Below are 21,466 nucleotides of genomic sequence, written 5' to 3' on the forward strand. Positions count from 1 at the left end.
TGGTCCTTCTGCTAGTCTGGGCCAGCACCAGAAGCGATGACCACTGTGGACCATGTCAGTATTTCACTATTTGTTGCATTTTGTGCTCCAGAGCTGTTCTTCCTCCTGTAACTGTCGGTTATTTTGGGGGTCATCACCCACCATCACGCAGGAAAACACATTGCAGTGGGAGAGGCCACGTGACAGCCCACATGCACAGCATTTCCATATCTGTAGATGGAGCGCACGGCCGGGCAGCTCCGTCACTATTGCCAAGGGGCACAAACCTGGAAGGACACGAAGAAAAAGTCCAAATTTACCACCGAGGAGCTTTACATCCACCACGGCCTAAAACAAGTTCTTGATAAACCGCCCCGGAGCTGCGACTTCGGTTCCACGATGGATTTTTAGAAACTGTGACAAATTTCTTGGTTAAATTGACTTTAAATAAAATTGGAAAACTGACGTGCTGCAAACTCTTCCCAGGCCATGGCCCCCCGGCTCGTGGACGGAGCGTAGAGGGGTCTCCATCGGAGGTGTAATGGCCGTGAAATCAGTCGGGCTGGAAAGTTAAAATCTATTGACAGAGTTTTCCGCACGACTTCACTTCTCAGGTGCCGGATGGTTCTGCGGTATCAGCTTATTCAGGAATAAATCAGGGTCTAATACACAAAACCGCACATCTGCTGAGGCCACAAAACCTGCCCCGATGATGCAGAGAAGTGCCGCGACTATCACAATTATCCCCACACCCCCCATTGTAACTTCAGGAATTAGTAAAATTTACAAACTTTCTTCCGTCATCTATAAACCAACAAAAGAAGAACAATGTAGATATCTGAGCACAAATAATATAAAAAGTTTCTCCAAGTTCACTGCAAAATGTCACCTTTACAGACTGCTGCAGTCATGGCCAGCGCCTTAAGTACTCAATAGAGCCCTTCTGGCTGTTATAATTTGCTGCACCTCTGGCTGTTATGACCTGCTGCAGATGTGATGCATCACCAAACACCAGCTTCGGGCAGCGTTTCTGAGAAATCTGAGTCCAGTCCTCCTGGGCAATGGCCTCAAGGTCACTAACATTCTTGAGTTTGCTTCATATCCCACCAAAGATTTTTTTATTGGATTCAAGTCAGCAACTGTGACGGCCGCTCCAGAATCTTCCAAGACTTGTTTTGACACCAATCCTTTGTGGACCGTGAGGTGTCTGGAGTTAATGTCCAGTAGGAAGGTCAAATGACGTCTGAACTTCAGCTCCTCACAAAAGGTGAAGCATTCCCTTAGGATTTCCTGATAAATGATTGAATCCATCTTGTCCTCCACAAAATGCAGATTTCCAGCCAAAAAACATCACTGGGCCCCCGCCGTGCTTCACTGTAGACATCACCGAGCCCCCGCTATGCTTCACTGTAGACATCACTGAGCCCCCGCCATGCTCCATTGTAGACATCACCAAGCCCCCACCGTGCATCACTGTAGACATCACCAAGTCCCCACCATGCTCCACTGTAGACATCACCAAGCCCCCACCGTGCTTCACTGTAGACATCACCGAGTCCCCACCATGCTCCACTGTAGACATCACCAAGCCCCCACCGTGCTTCACTGTAGACATCATTGAACCCCCGCCGTGCTTCACTGTAGACATCACCGAGTCCCCACCATGCTCCACTGTAGACATCACCAAGCCCCCACCGTGCTTCACTGTACACACCATCGAACCCCCGCCGTGCTTCACTGTAGACGTCACCGAACCCCCACCGTGTTCCACTGTAAACATCACTAAGCCCCTGCTGTGCTCCACTGTAGACATCACCAAGCCCCCACCGTGCTTCACTGTACACACCATCGAACCCCCGCCGTGCTTCACTGTAGACGTCACCGAACCCCCACCGTGTTCCACTGTAAACATCACTAAGCCCCCGCCGTGCTCCACTGTAGACATCACCAAGCCCCCACCGTGCTTCACTGTATACATCACTGAGCCCCCACCGTGCTCCACTGTAGACATCACCGAGCCCCCACTGTGCTCCACTGTAAAAATCACTGAGCCCCCACCGTGCTCCACTGGAGATATCACTGAGCCCCCTCCATGCTTCACTGTACACGTCAACGAGCCCCCACCGTGCTCCACTATAAACATCACTGAACCCTCGCCGTTCTCCACTGTAGACATTACTGAGTCAACGCCATGCTTCACTGTAGGCATGATGTCCTTTTCCTTTTCAGAGTGCCCTTCATTCTTGCTCCTCCAGACATACTTCTGATCAACAGGCTTGGAAAGTTCTAGGTTTGTCTCACGGTTCCACAGAAAAGAATTTGAACATATTTCAGATTACTTTTCTCTTGATTTGGGGTCAGTAGAAGTGATCTTGGAGATCGGGTGTGGAGACCTTCAGCATTTAGTATGCAGTCACTTGAGAGTTTTTGTGCACTAGGTCCAAGTCTCTGGCGGCAGCCGGTGACAACTTCCTCTCTGCCATGTCCAGGTAGTGTAGCCGGTGATACTATGAGACCCGTGCTTTCAGCTGTATCTCTAGGAGCAGTCACTGCCGCTGTCTCCTTGTTTGTACAATGATCTCTTCTCTTAATTTTTTGGATCAGTCTCTTGACAACTCATGAGTGATCGAGAGGCCATTGCCCATGAGGAACGGGATAAGATTCCTTAGAAAAGATGTTAGAAGCTGGTGTCTGACTAAGCATCATGTCATAACTGGATGCAGGTAATAACAGCCAGAGGTGCAGCAGGTAATAACAGCCAGAGGTGCAGCAGGTAATAACAGCCAGAGGTGTAGCTGCGGAGGATGTGACACAGACAGGACGTGCTCAGCGCAGATCACAAGCTCAGGCACGTGCCAATGGAGCGGATCATACGCTGATACATGCCGAGGACGCGTCCAGCGTGGATCATGCACTCCAACACTCCACCGTGATCTCTGGCACACAGACCGCACCTTCATCCGTTTCAGAGGATTATTCATCTCTCGCTGGAGGGAGGCTGCTCTGCCGGCAAGGAACGTCTGGAAGGCCGTGCTCAGGAGACCCTCGTACTTCTCTAGCAGCAGCTTATCCTCTGGGGGGTAGATACGTCTGCGAAAAAGGAGAAAACACTCATCACACATCAACTGCAAGGAAAAAAAATAAAAAGAATCCGAGCAACATTTACATAGATACATAGACAAGTATAAAGATGATCAAGAAGAAGCGGCAATCTGCCAAAATGGCGCAGGGGAAACGATGAAGGGTCAGATCTTATTCACCGGAGTTTTCACCGACTCTTCAGAACGTGCAATAAAGTGGAGGAGAAACGGTTTTATAATAATATGACAGGCGATCAGGAGGAGCTTGCAGCGTCCAGGCGGATCATCAGCGCAAATAATGCGGAACAAATCAACTACTGCAAACGTGATGGCAAAAAAAGGAAAGCGAGAGAAAGAGATATAGACAGATGGATGAAAAGCACAAAAATACAAAGATAAAAAAGTCCTCCTCCGCAAAGGCTGAGCTTTGTAGTGCGCCCACAGCTGTAATGATAAATGTCATCAGCAGAATATAAAGTGTTAATAGCGCAGCCAGTCACCGCCGCGCTCCCTAATAAGTCGCCTGATAACTTTCAATCAGATAAAGTTGAGGAACGTTAATGAGAAATTAAAAGGAAATTGAGGCGTTTCCCGTGGAGGAGGGGGCATCGGCTCAAAACCCATTTCAATCGGGACACAGGATGAGTGGGACGCTTACAGGCAAGATGGCCGCACGGTGCTATTAGAGAGCGGTGCGTGAAGTCTAATGACGTAAGTCCATAGCCCCCGGCAGTCTATTACCGGCCCGAGCTGCCGAGATGAGAACTTATTTGCTTCTAGGTGGTTAATTGCAAAATGTTTCGGCTCAAAATCCCAATCATGTTTTATCTAGTGTTACGCCGCGCACCAGCCGCCGCACCAAGGATGAGCTGACGAACTGCATTAACCCTTCAAAAAACTGCTTACCCCTCCTGCAACCTTTTCAGGAATCTGCATTTTTTCAGTTTGTTTTTTTTACTTTCTTTTGCTCCAATGTTTCCTCATTGTTCATGAGATCGAGGATTCTCCGCAGTTACTGTGACTTCCCCTATTCATTATGAGAACTGATCTCTAGAAAAAAAAAAATCACGGCTGCTCCCATCCCATATGGATACCCGGGCGGAGGCGCGGACCGGGCCGCTGTCGGCTTTTTGGCGGTACTATGTCCGGCCACTCACATGAGTTGTTTGTCCATCATGACAGCGATATGACTGGTTACATTTTTCACCTACTCCATCGCTTTTTCCTAGATCATCTGCGCCAAAGGCGCCTGATAGCCGCTTATCCCCCCTCCCTCCAAAGAAACACGGATCAGCTCAGCCACTTTAGGAAGGGTAACGTGTCGGCCGGGAAGGTCTGCCCCCGGGACCCCCCAGTCACCAGTGCATGTGCGACCGTTGCTCTACACTGTCTACAGGGCGATGGTCGCACACGACCACAGCGTCTCCTCTAATCCCAGAGGAGAGATTAGAGCACTGCAGTCTCGCCACTGCTCCATACATATGGAACGAATGGTTGGCCCCCCCGCTAAGATTACATTTATCACCTATACTTGCTGACAGTTTCCCCTGTAGTTTGCTCGGGGCCCCAGCAGAAGGACATGAGATTGGCTCAGGTTTAATATCATGAATCTGTCAGCAGGTTTTTGCCATATAATTTGTCCGCTTCTCCTTCCCTCTCCATAGACTGCAGTAGGCAGCTGTAATCTGATCCCTCAGTGAGCTGTTTGGACCAAGAGGAATTTTATCACTTTTCCACAGTGAATGAAGTGCTCAGGAGGAGAAGTGGCTCATAAGTGGAGACAGAAGGAGATGATAAGATTTATTACAGTTTGCTATAGTCGCCTGTAATATTGCTTTATCCAAAAGTTTTCTTTGGAAACAGTAACGAACAAGAGAAGATAATGAGATTCAGATCTGTTCTAACCTACACCGAGGGAGTGATCAGTGCCATGAAATAATGGTCAGCGCCAATCCATGGCCGCTCTGGGTCGGATCATTATCGTTACATTTCGTGCGGCTTTAGGTGCTGTTCACACCCTGCGCCACGTGCACCATGCAGTACCTGTAGTTCCCCATGTGTCTGTTCTCGTATTCTTCCTTAGAGATTTGTTTCCGGACCTGAGCAAGTCGTTCTTTCTGTAGAAACACAAATTGAGACGATTTAGACCCCAATATTCGAGATCGGACCCCTGGATGCAGAGGTGTACGCAGGATAGATGACGGCAGCAGCACGGGGATCAGGACTTATCTGCTATAGGACATTTAGCACAAATCTGTTCCTGCCTTATTGGTCCTCATCAGTGAACGTCAGGTTATACTGGGACGAGGTGAAAAGACTGGAAGAGACCTGCAGCGAGGGACAGGAGTGTGAACTCATATACATGGCGGCCATCATAAGCTCACAAGCAGGATGTCACCATGTAAAAGAGTTGTCATAGAAGGGAATGGTGCAGAGCTGCAATACCATATACAACCTGAAGACAGGGGAGGTGCTGTTCTTGGAAGAAAAAGCCATGTTTTTCTAATGCCGCACAACTCCTTTAAGAATACAATACCCCTCCCCCAGTTCTCATCACTATAGGTATCTACAGTGGGTACAGAAAGTATTCAGACCCCTTTACATTTTTCACTCTTTGTTTCATTGCAGCCATTTGGTAAATTATAAAAAGTTCATTTTTTTCTCATTAAAGTCCACTCTGCTCCCCATCTTCACTGCAAAAAAAATTCTACATTTCTGTTTTTTTTTTCAGTCCAGATGGGGCGCGGAGTGGACTTTACTGAGAAAAAAATGAACTTTTTATAATTTACCAAATGGCTGCAATGAAACAAAGAGTGAAAAATGTAAAGGGGTCTGAATACTTTCCGCACCCACTGTACAGTGTAAAACTTTCCTACGAGATAATACAGAGCCACAGTACTGATCACCTATAGACGCCTATGAGGCCATATGGAGGGTATAATCTGTCCAGTTCTGCATATTGGCACAATGCCTTGGATATTATTACAAATATGATGGTTTTCTCCCACAGAATCAGTGCAGAGTAATAACCCCGTAATATGGAGCACTATGTGGCAGCACACCGGCTGTCATGGAGACTATGCGCCGCTGTCCAGCCTCTCGAGCTTGAGCAGCCGGGGGCGCGAGCCTCTTACCAGCTCTTCCTTCCTCCTCTCCAGCGTGTGGCGCTGTTTCTCCCAGTCGGAGGACCCCGGTGACAGTCTCTTCATGGACCCCTGACCGTACAGCCTCTTCTGCGCCTCGGCCTTCTGTTTAGCCAAGTTTTTCTTTTTATCACTCGCTCTGCGGAAAAGAGAAAGATGAACGAGATGTGAGAGATATTACAGCAGCGGCGCCCGTGGCGCCATCACTGCAGAGCGAGGAGACGAGCGGCTCACGTAGCGCCATCACTACAGAGCGAGGAGACGAGCGGCTCACGTAGAGCCATCACTACAGAGCGATGAGACGAGCGGCTCACGTAGCGCCATCACTACAGAGCGAGGAGACGAGCGGCTCACGTAGCGCCATCACTACAGAGCGAGGAGACGAGCGGCTCACGTAGCGCCATCACTACAGAGCGAGGAGACGAGCGGGTCACGTAGCGCCATCACTACAGAGCGAGGAGACGAGCGGCTCACGTAGCGCCATCACTACAGAGCGAGGAGACGAGCGGGTCACGTAGCGCCATCACTACAGAGCGAGGAGACGAGCGGGTCACGTAGCGCCATCACTACAGAGCGAGGAGACGAGCGGCTCACGTAGCGCCATCACTACAGAGCGAGGAGACGAGCGGCTCACGTAGCGCCATCACTACAGAGCAAGGAGACGAGCGGCTCACGTAGCGCCATCACTACAGAGCAAGGAGACGAGCGGCTCACGTAGAGCCATCACTACAGAGCGAGGAGACGAGCGGCTCACGTAGAGCCATCACTACAGAGCGAGGAGACGAGCGGCTCACGTAGCGCCATCACTGCAGAGCGAGGAGACGAGCGGCTCACGTAGCGCCATCACTACAGAGCTAGGAGACGAGCGGCTCACGTAGCGCCATCACTACAGAGCGAGGAGACGAGCGGCTCACGTAGAGCCATCACTACAGAGCGATGAGACGAGCGGCTCACGTAGCGCCATCACTACAGAGCGAGGAGACGAGCGGCTCACGTAGCGCCATCACTACAGAGCGAGGAGACGAGCGGGTCACGTAGAGCCATCACTACAGAGCAAGGAGACGAGCGGCTCACGTAGAGCCATCACTGCAGAGCGAGGAGACGAGCGGCTCACGTAGCGCCATCACTACAGAGCAAGGAGACGAGCAGCTCACGTAGCGCAGTCACTACAGAGCGAGGAGACGAGCGGCTCACGTAGCGCCGTCACTACAGAGCGAGGAGACGAGCGGCTCACGTAGAGCCATCACTACAGAGCGAGGAGACGAGCGGCTCACCTAGCGCCATCACTACAGAGCGAGGAGACGAGCGGCTCACGTAGAGCCATCACTACAGAGCGAGGAGACGAGCGGCTCACGTAGCGCCATCACTACAGAGCGAGGAGACGAGCGGCTCACGTAGAGCCATCACTACAGAGCGAGGAGACGAGCGGCTCACGTAGAGCCATCACTGCAGAGCGAGGAGACGAGCGACTCACGTAGAGCCATCACTACAGAGCGAGGAGACGAGCGGCTCACGTAGAGCCATCACTACAGAGCGAGGAGACGAGCGGCTCACGTAGAGCCATCACTACAGAGCGAGGAGACGAGCGGCTCACGTAGAGCCATCACTACAGAGCGAGGAGACGAGCGGCTCACGTAGCGCCATCACTACAGAGCGAGGAGACGAGCGGCTCACGTAGCGCCATCACTACAGAGCGAGGAGACGAGCGGCTCACGTAGCGCCATCACTGCAGAGCGAGGAGACGAGCGGCTCACGTAGCGCCATCACTACAGAGCAAGGAGACGAGCAGCTCACGTAGAGCCATCACTACAGAGCGAGGAGACGAGCGGCTCACGTAGAGCCATCACTACAGAGCGAGGAGACGAGCGGCTCACGTAGAGCCATCACTACAGAGCGAGGAGACGAGCGGCTCACGTAGCGCCATCACTACAGAGCGAGGAGACGAGCGGCTCACGTAGCGCCATCACTGCAGAGCGAGGAGACGAGCGGCTCACGTAGCGCCATCACTGCAGAGCGAGGAGACGAGCGGCTCACGTAGCGCCATCACTACAGAGCGAGGAGACGAGCGGCTCACGTAGCGCCATCACTGCAGAGCGAGGAGACGAGCGGCTCACGTAGCGCCATCACTACAGAGCGAGGAGACGAGCGGCTCACGTAGAGCCATCACTGCAGAGCGAGGAGACGAGCGGCTCACGTAGAGCCATCACTGCAGAGCGAGGAGACGAGCGGCTCACGTAGAGCCATCACTGCAGAGCGAGGAGACGAGCGGCTCACGTAGAGCCATCACTGCAGAGCGAGGAGACGAGCGGCTCACGTAGAGCCATCACTGCAGAGCGAGGAGACGAGCGGCTCACGTAGAGCCATCACTACAGCACGAGGAGACGAGCAGCTCACGTAGCGCCGTCACTACAGAGCGAGGAGACGAGCGGCTCACGTAGCGCCATCACTACAGAGCAAGGAGACGAGCGGCTCACGTAGAGCCATCACTACAGAGCGAGGAGACGAGAGGCTCACGTAGCGCCATCACTACAGAGCGAGGAGACGAGCGGCTCACGTAGAGCCATCACTGCAGAGCGAGGAGACGAGCGGCTCACGTAGCGCCATCACTACAGAGCAAGGAGACGAGCGGCTCACGTAGCACCATCACTACAGAGCAAGGAGACGAGCGGCTCACGTAGCGCCATCACTACAGAGCGAGGAGACGAGCGGCTCACGTAGCGCCATCACTACAGCGCGAGGAGACGAGCGGCTCACGTAGCGCCATCACTACAGAGCGAGGAGACGAGCGGCTCACGTAGCGCCATCACTGCAGAGCGAGGAGACGAGCGGCTCACGTAGCGCCATCACTACAGAGCAAGGAGACGAGCGGCTCACGTAGCGCCATCACTACAGAGCGAGGAGACGAGCAGCTCACGTAGCGCCGTCACTACAGAGCGAGGAGACGAGCGGCTCCCGTAGCGCCATCACTACAGAGCGAGGAGACGAGCGGCTCCCGTAGCGCCATCACTACAGAGCGAGGAGACGAGCGGCTCCCGTAGCGCCATCACTACAGCGCGAGGAGATGAGCGGCTCCCGTAGCGCCATCACTACAGAGCGAGGAGACGAGCGGCTCACGTAGCGCCATCACTACAGAGCTAGGAGACGAGCGGCTCACGTAGCGCCATCACTACAGAGCAAGGAGACGAGCGGCTCACGTAGCGCCATCACTACAGAGCAAGGAGACGAGCGGCTCCCGTAGCGCCATCACTACAGAGCGAGGAGACGAGCGGCTCACGTAGCGCCATCACTACAGAGCAAGGAGACGAGCGGCTCCCGTAGCGCCATCACTACAGAGCGAGGAGACGAGCGGCTCACGTAGCGCCATCACTACAGCGCGAGGAGACGAGCGGCTCCTGTAGCGCCATCACTACAGAGCGAGGAGACGAGCGGCTCACGTAGCGCCATCACTACAGAGCTAGGAGACGAGCGGCTCACGTAGCGCCATCACTACAGCGCGAGGAGACGAGCGGCTAGTGGCCGACGGCGGCATCCAACTAGTGGCCGATGGCGGCATCCAACTAGTGCCAGATGGCGGCATCCAACTAGTGGCCAATGGGGCATTGAACAAGTGGCCAATGGCGGCATCCAACTAGTGGCCGATGGGGCATTGGATTAGTGGTCGATGGCGGCATCTAACTAGTGCCAGATGGCTGTAGTTCAGCGCAGCGGATGGGGATATAAGAAGAAAAGAGCAATCTCCAGCAAGAACCCCGGACACGATGGCTGCAGACGGAGGGCGGACACGTTACCTGATGTTCAGAAGCTTTAATGCATTCAGCAGAACTCCTTTCTTGACATCGTGGTCGATCTTCTGGTCTGTTCCAAAGCTCGGAGCTCGGTTGATCTGGAAAGAAAAAAAAAGATATTTCAAGAACAAAAAATAAAAAAGTACAGGAACTGCCTGAAATCCTCCTCTAGCAGTATATACAGTTAGGTCCATATATATTTGGACAGAGACAACATTTTTCTAATTTTGGTTCTAGACATTACCACAATGAATTTTAAACAAAAACAATTCAGATGCAGTTGAAGTTCAGACTTTCAGCTTTCATTTGAGGGTCTCCACATTAAAACTGGATGAAGGGTTTAGGAGTTTCAGCTCGTTAACATGTGCCACCCTGTTTTTAAAGGGACCAAAAGTAATTGGACAATTGACCCCAAGGCTATTTCATGGACAGGTGTGGGCAATCCCTTCGTTATGTCATTCTCAATTAAGCAGATAAAAGGCCTGGAGTTGATTTGAGGTGCGGTGGTTGCATTTGGAAGTTTTTTCTGTGAAGTAAACATGCGGTCAAGGAGCTCTCCATGCAGGTGAAACAAGCCATCCTTAAGCTGCAAAAACAGGAAAAACCCATCCCAGAAATTGCTACAATATTAGGAGTGGCAAAATCTACAGTTTGGTGCATCCTGAGAAAGAAAGAAAGCACTGGTGAACTCATCAATGCAAAAAGACCTGGGCGCCCACGGAAGACAACAGTGGTGGATGATCGCAGAATAATCTCCATGGTGAAGAGAAACCCCTTCACAACAGCCAACCAAGTGACCACCACTCTCCAGGAGGGGGCGTATCAATATCCAAATCTACCATACAGAGAAGACTGCATGAAAGTAAATACAGAGGGTTCACTGCACGGTGCAAGCCACTCATAAGCATCAAGAATAAAAAGCCTAGACTGGACTTTGCTAAAAAACATCTAAAAAAGCCAGCACAGTTCTGGAAGAACATTCTTTGGACAGATGAAACCAAGATCAACCTCTACCAGAATGATGGAAAGAGAAAAGTATGGCGAAGGCGTGGTACAGCTCATGATCCAAAGCATACCACATCATCTGTAAAGCACGGTGGAGGCAATGTGATGGCGCGGGCATGCATGGCTGCCAGTGGCACTGGGTCACTAGTGTTTATTGATGATGTGACACAGGACAGAAGCAGCCAAATGAATTCTGATGTCTTCAGAGCCATACTGTGTGCTCAGATCCAGCCAAATGCAGCCAAACTGATTGCTCGTCGTTTCATACTACAGATGGACAATGACCCAAAACATAAAGCCAAAGCAACCCAGGAGTTTATTAAAGCAAAGAAGTGGAATATTCTTGAATGACCAAGTCAGTCACCTGATCTCAACCCAATTGAGCAGCATTTCACTTGTTAAAGACTAAACTTCAGACAGAAAGGCCCACAAACAAACAGCAACTGAAGACCACCGCAGTGAAGGCCTGGCCGAGCATCAAAAAGGAGGAAACACAGCGTCTGGTGATGTCCATGAGTTCAAGACTTCAGGCAGTCATTGCAACAAAGGGTTTTCAACCAACTACTAGAAATGAACATTTTATTTACAATTATTTCATCTGTCCAATTACTTTTGGTCCCTTTAAAAACAGGGTGGCACATGGTAGGAGCTGAAACTCCTAAAACCTTCATCCAATTTTAATGTGGATCCCCTCAAATGAAAACTGAAAGTCTGAACTTCAACTGCATCTGAATTGTTTTGTTTAAAATTCATTGTGGTAATGTCTAGAAGCAAAACTAGAAAAATGTTGTCTCTGTCCAAATATATATGGACCTAACTGTATACTATATCTGCTTCTTATTTCTTTTTTTTTTTTTTTTATTTATATAGCGCCAACATATTCCGCAGCGCTTTACAATTCAGACAATTTGCAGACATTATAGGCACTGTCCCCATCGGGGCTCACAATCTACATTCCCTATCAATATGTCTTTGGAGTGTGGGAAGAAACCGGAGAACTCGGGAGGAAACCCACACAAACACGGGGAGAACATACAAACTCCTTGCAGATGTTGTCCTTAGGATTTGAACCCAGGACCCCAATGCTGCCAAGGCTGCAGTGCTAACCACTGAGCCACCGTGCTGCCATATATCCTTCTACATTTCGTATGCAATCATTATACTCTATTCACATCCTAAGGTTAAAGGCTTCGGACAATCCCTTTAATCCTAGAACGCATACCTGGGGCCTCGCAGGCCCGCCCTGTTAATTGTTTTCTATTTTCCGCAAGATTTCTTTAGTTAGAATTTTGAAACTCTAGGTATTCCTCAGGTATATAGTTGTTTGTCATTTCCAGTTGGTCATTTATTTATTATTTGCACACGGGCTTAAAAGGCCCCAGGTATGTGAAAGTGTAGATTTTTATGGTCATGCGTTCTAGGGTTAATTAGGCCCCTGATAATCGTCTGACTGCAGGTCGTCCCGATACAGGAATTCAAGTGATCGGCTGTGATCCGTCATCAAGTGTTCACTTCCTGCACAGCACCCCCAGAGGGGAGATGAGGAATTACATGGTTTGCTGCCAGAGTTAGGTGTGAAGTGCCAGGACCTCCAGTAGTCCTCTGCAGCCATTTAATGAGGGTCTAGAAGAGGAGACACCCGGCAGTTTACTTATTCCCTAATAGAGGAGCTGGAAATTGGTTTTCTAAACTAATATGAGACTCATCACGGATGAGTAAAATAAAGAAATGTAGTTTCTAGAAACAAAACCGGTGTCTGGGGTGTCGCTTCCTCCCGGACCTCCGTGTTCACATGGAGAAGTTCTGAGTTCTTCCAGAGCTGGTGACCCGGTCCACATGAGTCATACATACCTTAAGTGCTCCCGGAGCCGTACACCCCTCGCGTGCTCCCAGAGTCGTACACACCTCGCGTGCTCCCGGAGCCGTACACCCCTCGCGTGCTCCCGGAGCCGTACACCCCTCGCGTGCTCCCGGAGTCGTACACACCTCGCGTGCTCCCGGAGCCGTATACCCCTCGCGTGCTCCCGGAGCCGTATACCCCTCGCGTGCTCCCAGAGTCGTACACACCTCGCGTGCTCCCGGAGCCGTACACACCTCGCGTGCTCCCGGAGCCGTACACCCCTCGCGTGCTCCCGGAGTCGTACACACCTCGCGTGCTCCCGGAGTCGTACACCCCTCGTGTGCTCCCGGAGTCGTACACCCCTCGTGTGCTCCCGGAGTCGTACACCCCTCTTGTGCTCCCGGAGTCGTACACACCTCGTGCGCTCACTGCTCCTGGAGCCATATACACATCGAGTGCTCCCGGAGCCGTATAACACGCCGTGGGCTCCCGGAGCCGTACACACCTCACGCGCTCCCGGAGCCGTATAACACGCAGTGCTTTCTGCTCGTTGGTAGCGGTGAGCGTGCCAAGGTAAGTGTGCGCTTACAGACAAGAGCTGCCATCCTCCCTGATTTTAGGGGTCTCACTTTGGCCATTATAAAGGCTGCGAGGAAGGTGCCCCTCGCAGAGCGGGGGAACGTGAACGCTATAACACGGCGCTGATGGCATTTCTGTGTTCCGCTTTGTCTTTGCTGAATGTAAATTAAAACAAGACGCAATTAAAGGGGTTTTCTCGTTTAAACCTAATATCAGGTACTTTATGAAATTCTGCATAATTAGTGACCCCTAATATAGGGCCCGAATAGTCAGCAAAGAGAGCGGCTGAAGAGAGCGGAGGACGCGGTGTGTGCGCGGATTCCACGGACAGCTCGGTGATTTCAGGAGATCCCATGTAATACTCCATTTTAACTGTGGGGGCGCTGCAGGGAAACTGACCAGTTACTGTCGGGATCCCCACATAGTACGGCTTCCAGGAGAGGAAATTCCCAGCATGCAATCTCATTAACCCCTTACTACTCTGTACCACAGAGTTACAGCCTGGGCAGGTGGTCTTTACCATGAGACCCTGCAATATGTAGTAACATTCTGCTGAAATGGCCGAGATCAGAGATGGCTCCCATCCTGGACACTAGGACGGCGGGAACTCTATCAAGACGATGAAACCAAGCCGTGCAGCTCCGCCACCTTCCTACTCCTCCGCCAGGAGGCATCTACAGCCAGAGTCAATGCTGCAGTGTATGGAGGAAGAAAGGAAGAAAAAAAAAAGTTTAAAAAAACAAAATAATTTCCCCCTTAAAAATCTACTTTAATAATCAAAGAAAATGTGAACTGCAACAATAAAAACTACAACTGGTTTCAGAAAATAAATTATCTAAAAAATGTTTTTGTATTATTATTATTATTATAAAATGTGTCCCAATATTCGGCAATATATAAAGTGTCTGATTGTAGAAATGTGGAATCGCTGTAATTGTACTGACATCAAAAAGAAAGATAATGTCACTTTTTTCCATGGAAGTATCACTCCCATCATTTTAAAACTAATACCAGACTGTGCACAGGGTAAATTTTAGGAAATTGACATTTTTTCTTAAAGGGACGGTTCCGGAATGAAACAATGCGATGTATCTGGCAGCGACACTACGGTGAGTTTCTCCTCTACATCAGAGCACTCTCCGGCTACTCTGAAGTACAACTCTCAGCGTGTTCTGGCATCCACAGGTTGTCTGGGCATGCTGGGAGTTGTAGTTTTGCCAGGTATGAAGAAGCAGTGTGCAGCCTCCTGCTCAGATGTCCACACGCTCACACACAGGTCTGGGGTCCGGCTGATGCTGGGGGTCCGGGTACGCGGGTTCCAGGTACGGGATGTGCATTCTTCTATAATGAGGTGCTCGCTCGCTAACGAAGCCGCTCTCGAGTGCCGTTCAATAACCCAATTTCTGTCCTTTTCTTGGATTTTAATTAACATCACAAAGCGCGCTCGTACGACAGACACGGGGAACAGATTTAACTGTAAAACCAAACGGCGCCGCCTGAGCGAAAATCTATTTTTAATCATTATGTCAACATGCATAATTAAAAGTCCTCATATAAGCCGATACAAATGTACCCAGCGTGCGCCGCCGACGCTAATTATGGCATTTAAATTTGCAAATGATTACAGTATTAGACGGGTAAAACTGGCAGCTAACAAGGGAAGGAACAGATCCAAGACTGTAATGTTCTCCCCATAGTCTCCCGTCTACAGGAAAGAGGCCCATTAAGTGCTGGCGTTAATGGATTCAAGGAGGAAAATCACCCAGACGAGGAGGGGAAAGATCACCCTAATGTCTGCCCTCCATACACAGATACACCGCCAGAGGCTCATATATAACCCGCCATTATACCCACTGGTCGCCCATACCACCACCATCCCACACTGACATGGTAATCAGCCCTACACATCATCTACGGGCCGGGGCGACTCTTTCTGGAGCCTATAGGATGGACATGGCCGCCTCTCATCCAAAAGTGTTATACAGTCACGGCCAAAAGTGTTGACAGCCTTGAAATTGTTCCAGAAAATGAAGTCTTTCTCCCAGAACATTATTACAATTACTTATTTTGTTATACACGGGTTTATTTCCTTTGTGTGTATTAGAACAACACAAAAAAAATACAGAGAAAAAAAAGGCAAATTGATGATAATTTCATACAAATCCCCGGACAAACTTGTTGGCGCCCTCAACTTACTCTTTGGTTGCACCCTCTGGAATAAATCCCTGCGATCAGTCGCTTCCTATAACCATCAGCTTCTTACTCCTCAGCTGGGATCTTGGACTCTTCTTACAATCGTCTCCAGGTCTCTCATATGTGAAGACATCTTGTCCCAACAGCCATTGTAAGATCTCTCCCCAGGTGATCAATGGGATTTAGATCCGGACTCATTGCTGCCACTTCAGGACTCTCCAGCACTTTGTTTCCATCCATTTCTGGGGGCTTCTTGAAGTATGTTTGGGGTCATTGTCCTGCTGGAAGACCCATGACCTAGGACACAAACCCAGCTTTCTGACACTGGGCGCTACATTGCCACCCAAAATCCTTTAGTAATCTTCAGATTTCATGATGTCTTGCACACAGTCAGGGCACCCGGTGCCAGAGGCAGCAAAACATCTCTGACCCTCCACCATATCTGACTGTAGGTATTGTGTTCTTTTCTTTGTAGGCCTCATTCTGTTCTCAGTAAAAAGTAGAATGATGTGCTTTACCAAAAAGCTCTATCTTGGTCTCATCTGTCCACAAGACGCTTTCCCAGAAGGATTTTGGCTTACTCACGTACAATTTGGCAAACCGCAGTCTAGCTTTTTTATGTCTCTGTGTCAGCAGTGGGGTCCTCCTGGGTCTCATGCCATAGCATTTCATTTCATTGACGTGTGGACGAATAGTTTACACTGACACTGCTGCACCCCGAGTCTGCAGGACAGCTGGAATTTCTTTGGAACTTGATTGGGGCTGCTTATCAACCATCTGGAGTATCCTGCGGTGCAAACTTTCATCAATGTTTCTCTGCCGTCCACGTCCAGGGAGATTATCTTAAGTGCCATGGGTTGTAAACTTCTGGATTATGTTGCGTACCGTGGACAAAGGAACATCAAGATGTCTGGAGATGGACTTGAACAATATCAACAATCTCAAGGTTACAACAGTTTTGGTTCTCAAGTCCTCAGACAGTTCTCTTCTCCTCTTTCTGTTCTCCATGCTTAGTGTGGTACACACAGACACACAATGCAAAGATTGAGGCAACTTCTCCCCTTTTTATCTGGTTTCCGGTGTGCTTTTCATATTGCCCACACCTGTTACTTGCTACAGGTGTGTTTGAACAAGCATCACATGCTTGAAACAAAGTTGCTTACCCACAATTTTGGTTGGTGCCAACAATTTTGTCCTGCTCATTTTTGGGCTTTTGTGTGAAATTATGCACAATTTGTCTTTTCTTCTCTGTTTTTTTTGTGTTGTTCCTATACACACAAAGGAAATAAACCTGTGTATAACAAAACATCTGTAATTGCATTAATTGTCTGAGAGAAATACTTCATTTTCTGGAACAATTACAAGGGTGCCAACACTTTTGGCCATGACTGTATATTGTGAAAACGTCGCATCTATTTGAAGACCAACATGACGTTATCCAGAAGAGGATCGCAACCATGGGAACAACCAATGACTATGGCCAGGAGAGGACATCGACTAAAAGTTCCACCCATCACTATGCCAGGAGAGGACCTTGAAACAGGAGAAATACCCATGACCGCAACCAGGAGACGTCCTCAACCAGGAAGCCCACCCATGAAATCGACCAGGAGAGGACCTTGACCAGGAAAACCACCCATGACCTCAACCAAACAAGGACCTCAACCAAGAGAAAAATCATCAATAACTGAAGCAAAGAGAGGACCTCTACCAAAAGTACCACCCATGTCGGCTCCAGAAGAGGAGCTCAACCAGGAACAACCAATGACTGCGGCCAGGAGAGGACCTTCACCAAGATAAAAAGCAATGACCGCAACCAGGAGACGACATCAACCAGGAGGACCATCCATGACCTCGACCAAATGAGGACCTCAACCAGAAGGACCAACCATGATCTTGACTAGAAGACAACCCATGGCCTTAACCAGTGGAAGACCTCGATCAGAAAGACACCCAAGTCAGTCCACAATCGGGAAAGAATCTCAACCAAAAGGAACACTCTTGACATCAGCCAGGAAGATCACTCATTACCATGTCCAGGAGAGGATCTCAACTAGAAAGGCCACCCATGAAATAGACCAGAAAAGGACATCTAACCAAAAGACCAGCCACGATTGCAGTCAAAAGAGAACGTTGACCATGAAGACTACCCATGATCTCAATTGGGAAAGGACCTCTAGGAGAAGGAACCATACCCTCGACCAGGAGGACCGTCCATACCCTCAACCAAGGGAGGACCTGGACCAGGAAGACGACCCATGACCCCAAACAGAAGAGGAGCTTGACCAGGAAGACAATCCATGACCTCAACCAGGAGAGCACCTCGACTATAATAACCAGAAGGACAGCCCATAAACTCAACTAGGAGAGGATTGTGACAAGAAAACCAACAATGACAAGACCTCTAATAGGAGGACCTTGACCAGAAAAGGACTACTCTTTTAAGATCAGAGGTTTCCAACCAGCTACTTGAATGCCCTTTGTGGCTTGTGATCCCTGAAATGTGGCTCATCATAGAAGTCCCAGGTTATACCTCTATACCCAAGACATATCCCAACCACCAAAATCTGTTACATTGGCTGATAACACTAGTGTCAAATTCCAATACGCAAATGCTTACAGACTGGCTAAAACAGTCAAAGTGATGAGAGTCACCCTCATCGACCCAATAGTGGTGGTCTTGGTCTACCAGTAGGATAGATGAGCAGTTTTAAATAATAACCCCTTCATTAATACTTCCAAGATACTCCAACATAATACTGCCATACTGTGCCCAATAACTACCACCATGTGATGCCCAAATAATATCTCCATGATCCAAATAATACCACACCCACCATATATTGTCCACAAAATACTGCCATACAGTGTCTGAATAATACCACCATACGAAGTCTAATGAGAGAAGGGCTTCATTTTGGAGACCCTTGTGGTATGATGTGATGATAGTGATGAGTTACTGGAGGTCTATGATGGCAATGAAGGGGTTAATGAGGATTCCCTGGTGGTCTGTGGGAGTAAAGGCTCCATTTTTGGCCTCACCACCTCTAGTAGAGTAAATGCGAGCATGAACCTTTCTGCCAAATTCAATGGCCATCAATTAACAACTACAGTCTGCAACCCAACCAGAAGCCGACCAGGGCCACGTACTGATCGTGGGCCACGTACTGATCGTGAGCCACATACTGGGCCACGTACTGATCGTGGGCCACGTACTGATCATGGGCCACGTACTGATCGTGGGCCACATACTGGGCCACGTACTGATCGTGGGCCACGTACTGATTGTGGGCCGCGCTTGACCTTGACCTTCATCCACTATATGAGACAGCTGTAAATGCAGGACACAACATGGCAGCGTACCTCCAGCAGCCATGGCTTCAGCTTTCTGTCCAAAATGATGTCAAAGCCGAGCACTTCAAAGCAGACGCTGTTACTGGCGGGCTGCTGGCCGGGCCGGCACATCCGGTAAGCGTGGAGCACGTGCGGTTCAGCGACTATCAGGGTCTTCACCACCAACTCCTGGGAAAGAGAGAAAACGGATCAGTGCGCGCCCATATCCCGACCGAAGAGCGTCTCTATCGTACAGGTCAATGGGCCCGGAATCAAGGGGAAAAAGGAAAGAATAAGGCCATGTTCACATGCAGCGTTTTTGCTGCATTTTTTCTGCAACCAAAACCTTCTCTGTGTGTTTTTTGCTGCGTTTTTTTTTCACTTTCTCGTTTCATTTCTATAGGTGAAAAAAAAGCCGCAAAATGCTGAAAAAATTGATACGCTGCAGATTTGAAAAACGTTGCTTTTCTCAAATTCAGCCACGAAAAAAACAAGCGGGCAGGAGATTTATCAGCTTCTGCCAATACTGTAAAAAGAGGGGTTTAATTTGCTTTACAAAAACACAGCAAGAACACGCTGCAAAAGCGCTACATGTGAACATAGCCTAATGATGGGGTATGGAGTGAATAGAGGCGGTACTGAAACTACAACTCCCAGCATGCTCAAAAGCTTGGCTGAAGACATGCTGGGGGGAGTTAACACCGGATGCAGGAGGTATAATGCTGAATACAGGGGGTAATAACACTGGATACATGAGATATGACGGTATATACAGGGGGTAATAACGCTGGACACATGAGGTATGACGGTATATACAGGGGGTAATAACGCTGGATACATGAGATATGACGGTATATACAGGGGGTAATAACGCTGGATACATGAGATATGACGGTATATACAGGGGGTAATAACGCCGGACACATGAGATATGACGGTATATACAGGGGATAATAACGCCGGATACATGAGATATGACGGTATATACAGGGGGTAATAACGCCGGATACATGAGATATGACGGTATATAGAGGGGGTAATAACGCTGGACACATGAGGTATGACGGTATATACAGGGGGTAATAACGCCGGACACATGAGGTATGACGGTATATACAGGGGGTAATAACGCCGGATACATGAGGTATGACGGTATATACAGGGGGTAATAACGCCGGACACATGAGGTATGACGGTATATACAGGGGGTAATAACGCTGGATACATGAGGTATGACGGTATATACAGGGGGTAATAACGCTGGATACATGAGGTATGACGGTATATACAGGGGGTAATAACGCTGGACACATGAGGTATGACGGTATATACAGGGGGTAATAACGCCGGATACATGAGGTATGACGGTATATACAGGGGGTAATAACGCCGGATACATGAGATATGACGGTATATACAGGGGGTAATAACGCCGGATACATGAGATATGACGGTATATACAGGGGGTAATAACGCCGGACACATGAGATATGACGGTATATACAGGGGGTAATAACGCCGGACACATGAGATATGACGGTATATACAGGGGGTAATAACGCCGGACACATGAGATATGACGGTATATACAGGGGGTAATAACGCCGGACACATGAGATATGACGGTATATACAGGGGGTAATAACGCCGGACACATGAGATATGACGGTATATACAGGGGGTAATAACGCCGGACACATGAGATATGACGGTATATACAGGGGGTAATAACGCCGGATACATGAGATATGACGGTATATACAGGCGGTAATAACGCCGGACACATGAGATATGACGGTATATACAGGGGGTAATAACGCCGGACACATGAGATATGACGGTATATACAGGGGGTAATAACGCCGGATACATGAGATATGACGGTATATACAGGCGGTAATAACGCCGGATACATGAGATATGACGGTATATACAGGGGGTAATAACGCCGGATACATGAGATATGACGGTATATACAGGGGGTAATAACGCCGGATACATGAGATATGACGGTATATACAGGGGGTAATAACGCCGGATACATGAGGTATGACGGTATATACAGGGGGTAATAACGCTGGACACATGAGGTATGACGGTATATACAGGGGGTAATAACGCTGGATACATGAGGTATGACGGTATATACAGGGGGTAATAACGCTGGATACATGAGATATGACGGTATATACAGGGGGTAATAACGCTGGACACATGAGATATGACGGTATATACAGGGGGTAATAACGCTGGATACATGAGATATGACGGTATATACAGGGGGTAATAACGCTGGATACATGAGGTATGACGGTATATACAGGGGGTAATAACGCTGGATACATGAGGTATGACGGTATATACAGGGGGTAATAACGCTGGACACATGAGGTATGACGGTATATACAGGGGGTAATAACGCTGGATACATGAGATATGACGGTATATACAGGGGGTAATAACGCTGGATACATGAGGTATGACGGTATATACAGGGGGTAATAACGCTGGACACATGAGGTATGACGG

General features: G+C 49.2%; 1 protein-coding gene across 12 annotated transcripts in view; it reads right to left on the bottom strand.

Annotated features, from left to right (window-relative positions):
* The window catches only part of TTLL7 (tubulin tyrosine ligase like 7), a 202,691-nt gene that overhangs the window by 76,540 nt on the left and 104,685 nt on the right, over positions 1-21,466 (bottom strand). For 11 of the 12 annotated variants that reach the window (XM_073643985.1, XM_073643984.1, XM_073643982.1 and 8 more), the window contains 5 exons: positions 18,968-19,126; positions 9,991-10,085; positions 6,194-6,341; positions 5,103-5,176; positions 2,934-3,069 (listed from right to left, as the gene is read on the bottom strand). In XM_073643985.1, the coding sequence (XP_073500086.1) occupies positions 2,934-3,069; positions 5,103-5,176; positions 6,194-6,341; positions 9,991-10,085; positions 18,968-19,126 (612 nt within the window). The remainder of the gene's footprint in view (positions 1-2,933; positions 3,070-5,102; positions 5,177-6,193; positions 6,342-9,990; positions 10,086-18,967; positions 19,127-21,466) is intronic. The other variant, XM_073643989.1, reaches the window with a different exon arrangement.

This window comes from Phyllobates terribilis, unplaced genomic scaffold (assembly GCF_046119375.1).
Source record: "Phyllobates terribilis strain yellow unplaced genomic scaffold, ASM4611937v1 Scaffold_8__6_contigs__length_399053987, whole genome shotgun sequence".
Taxonomy (NCBI): Eukaryota; Metazoa; Chordata; class Amphibia; order Anura; family Dendrobatidae; genus Phyllobates; species Phyllobates terribilis.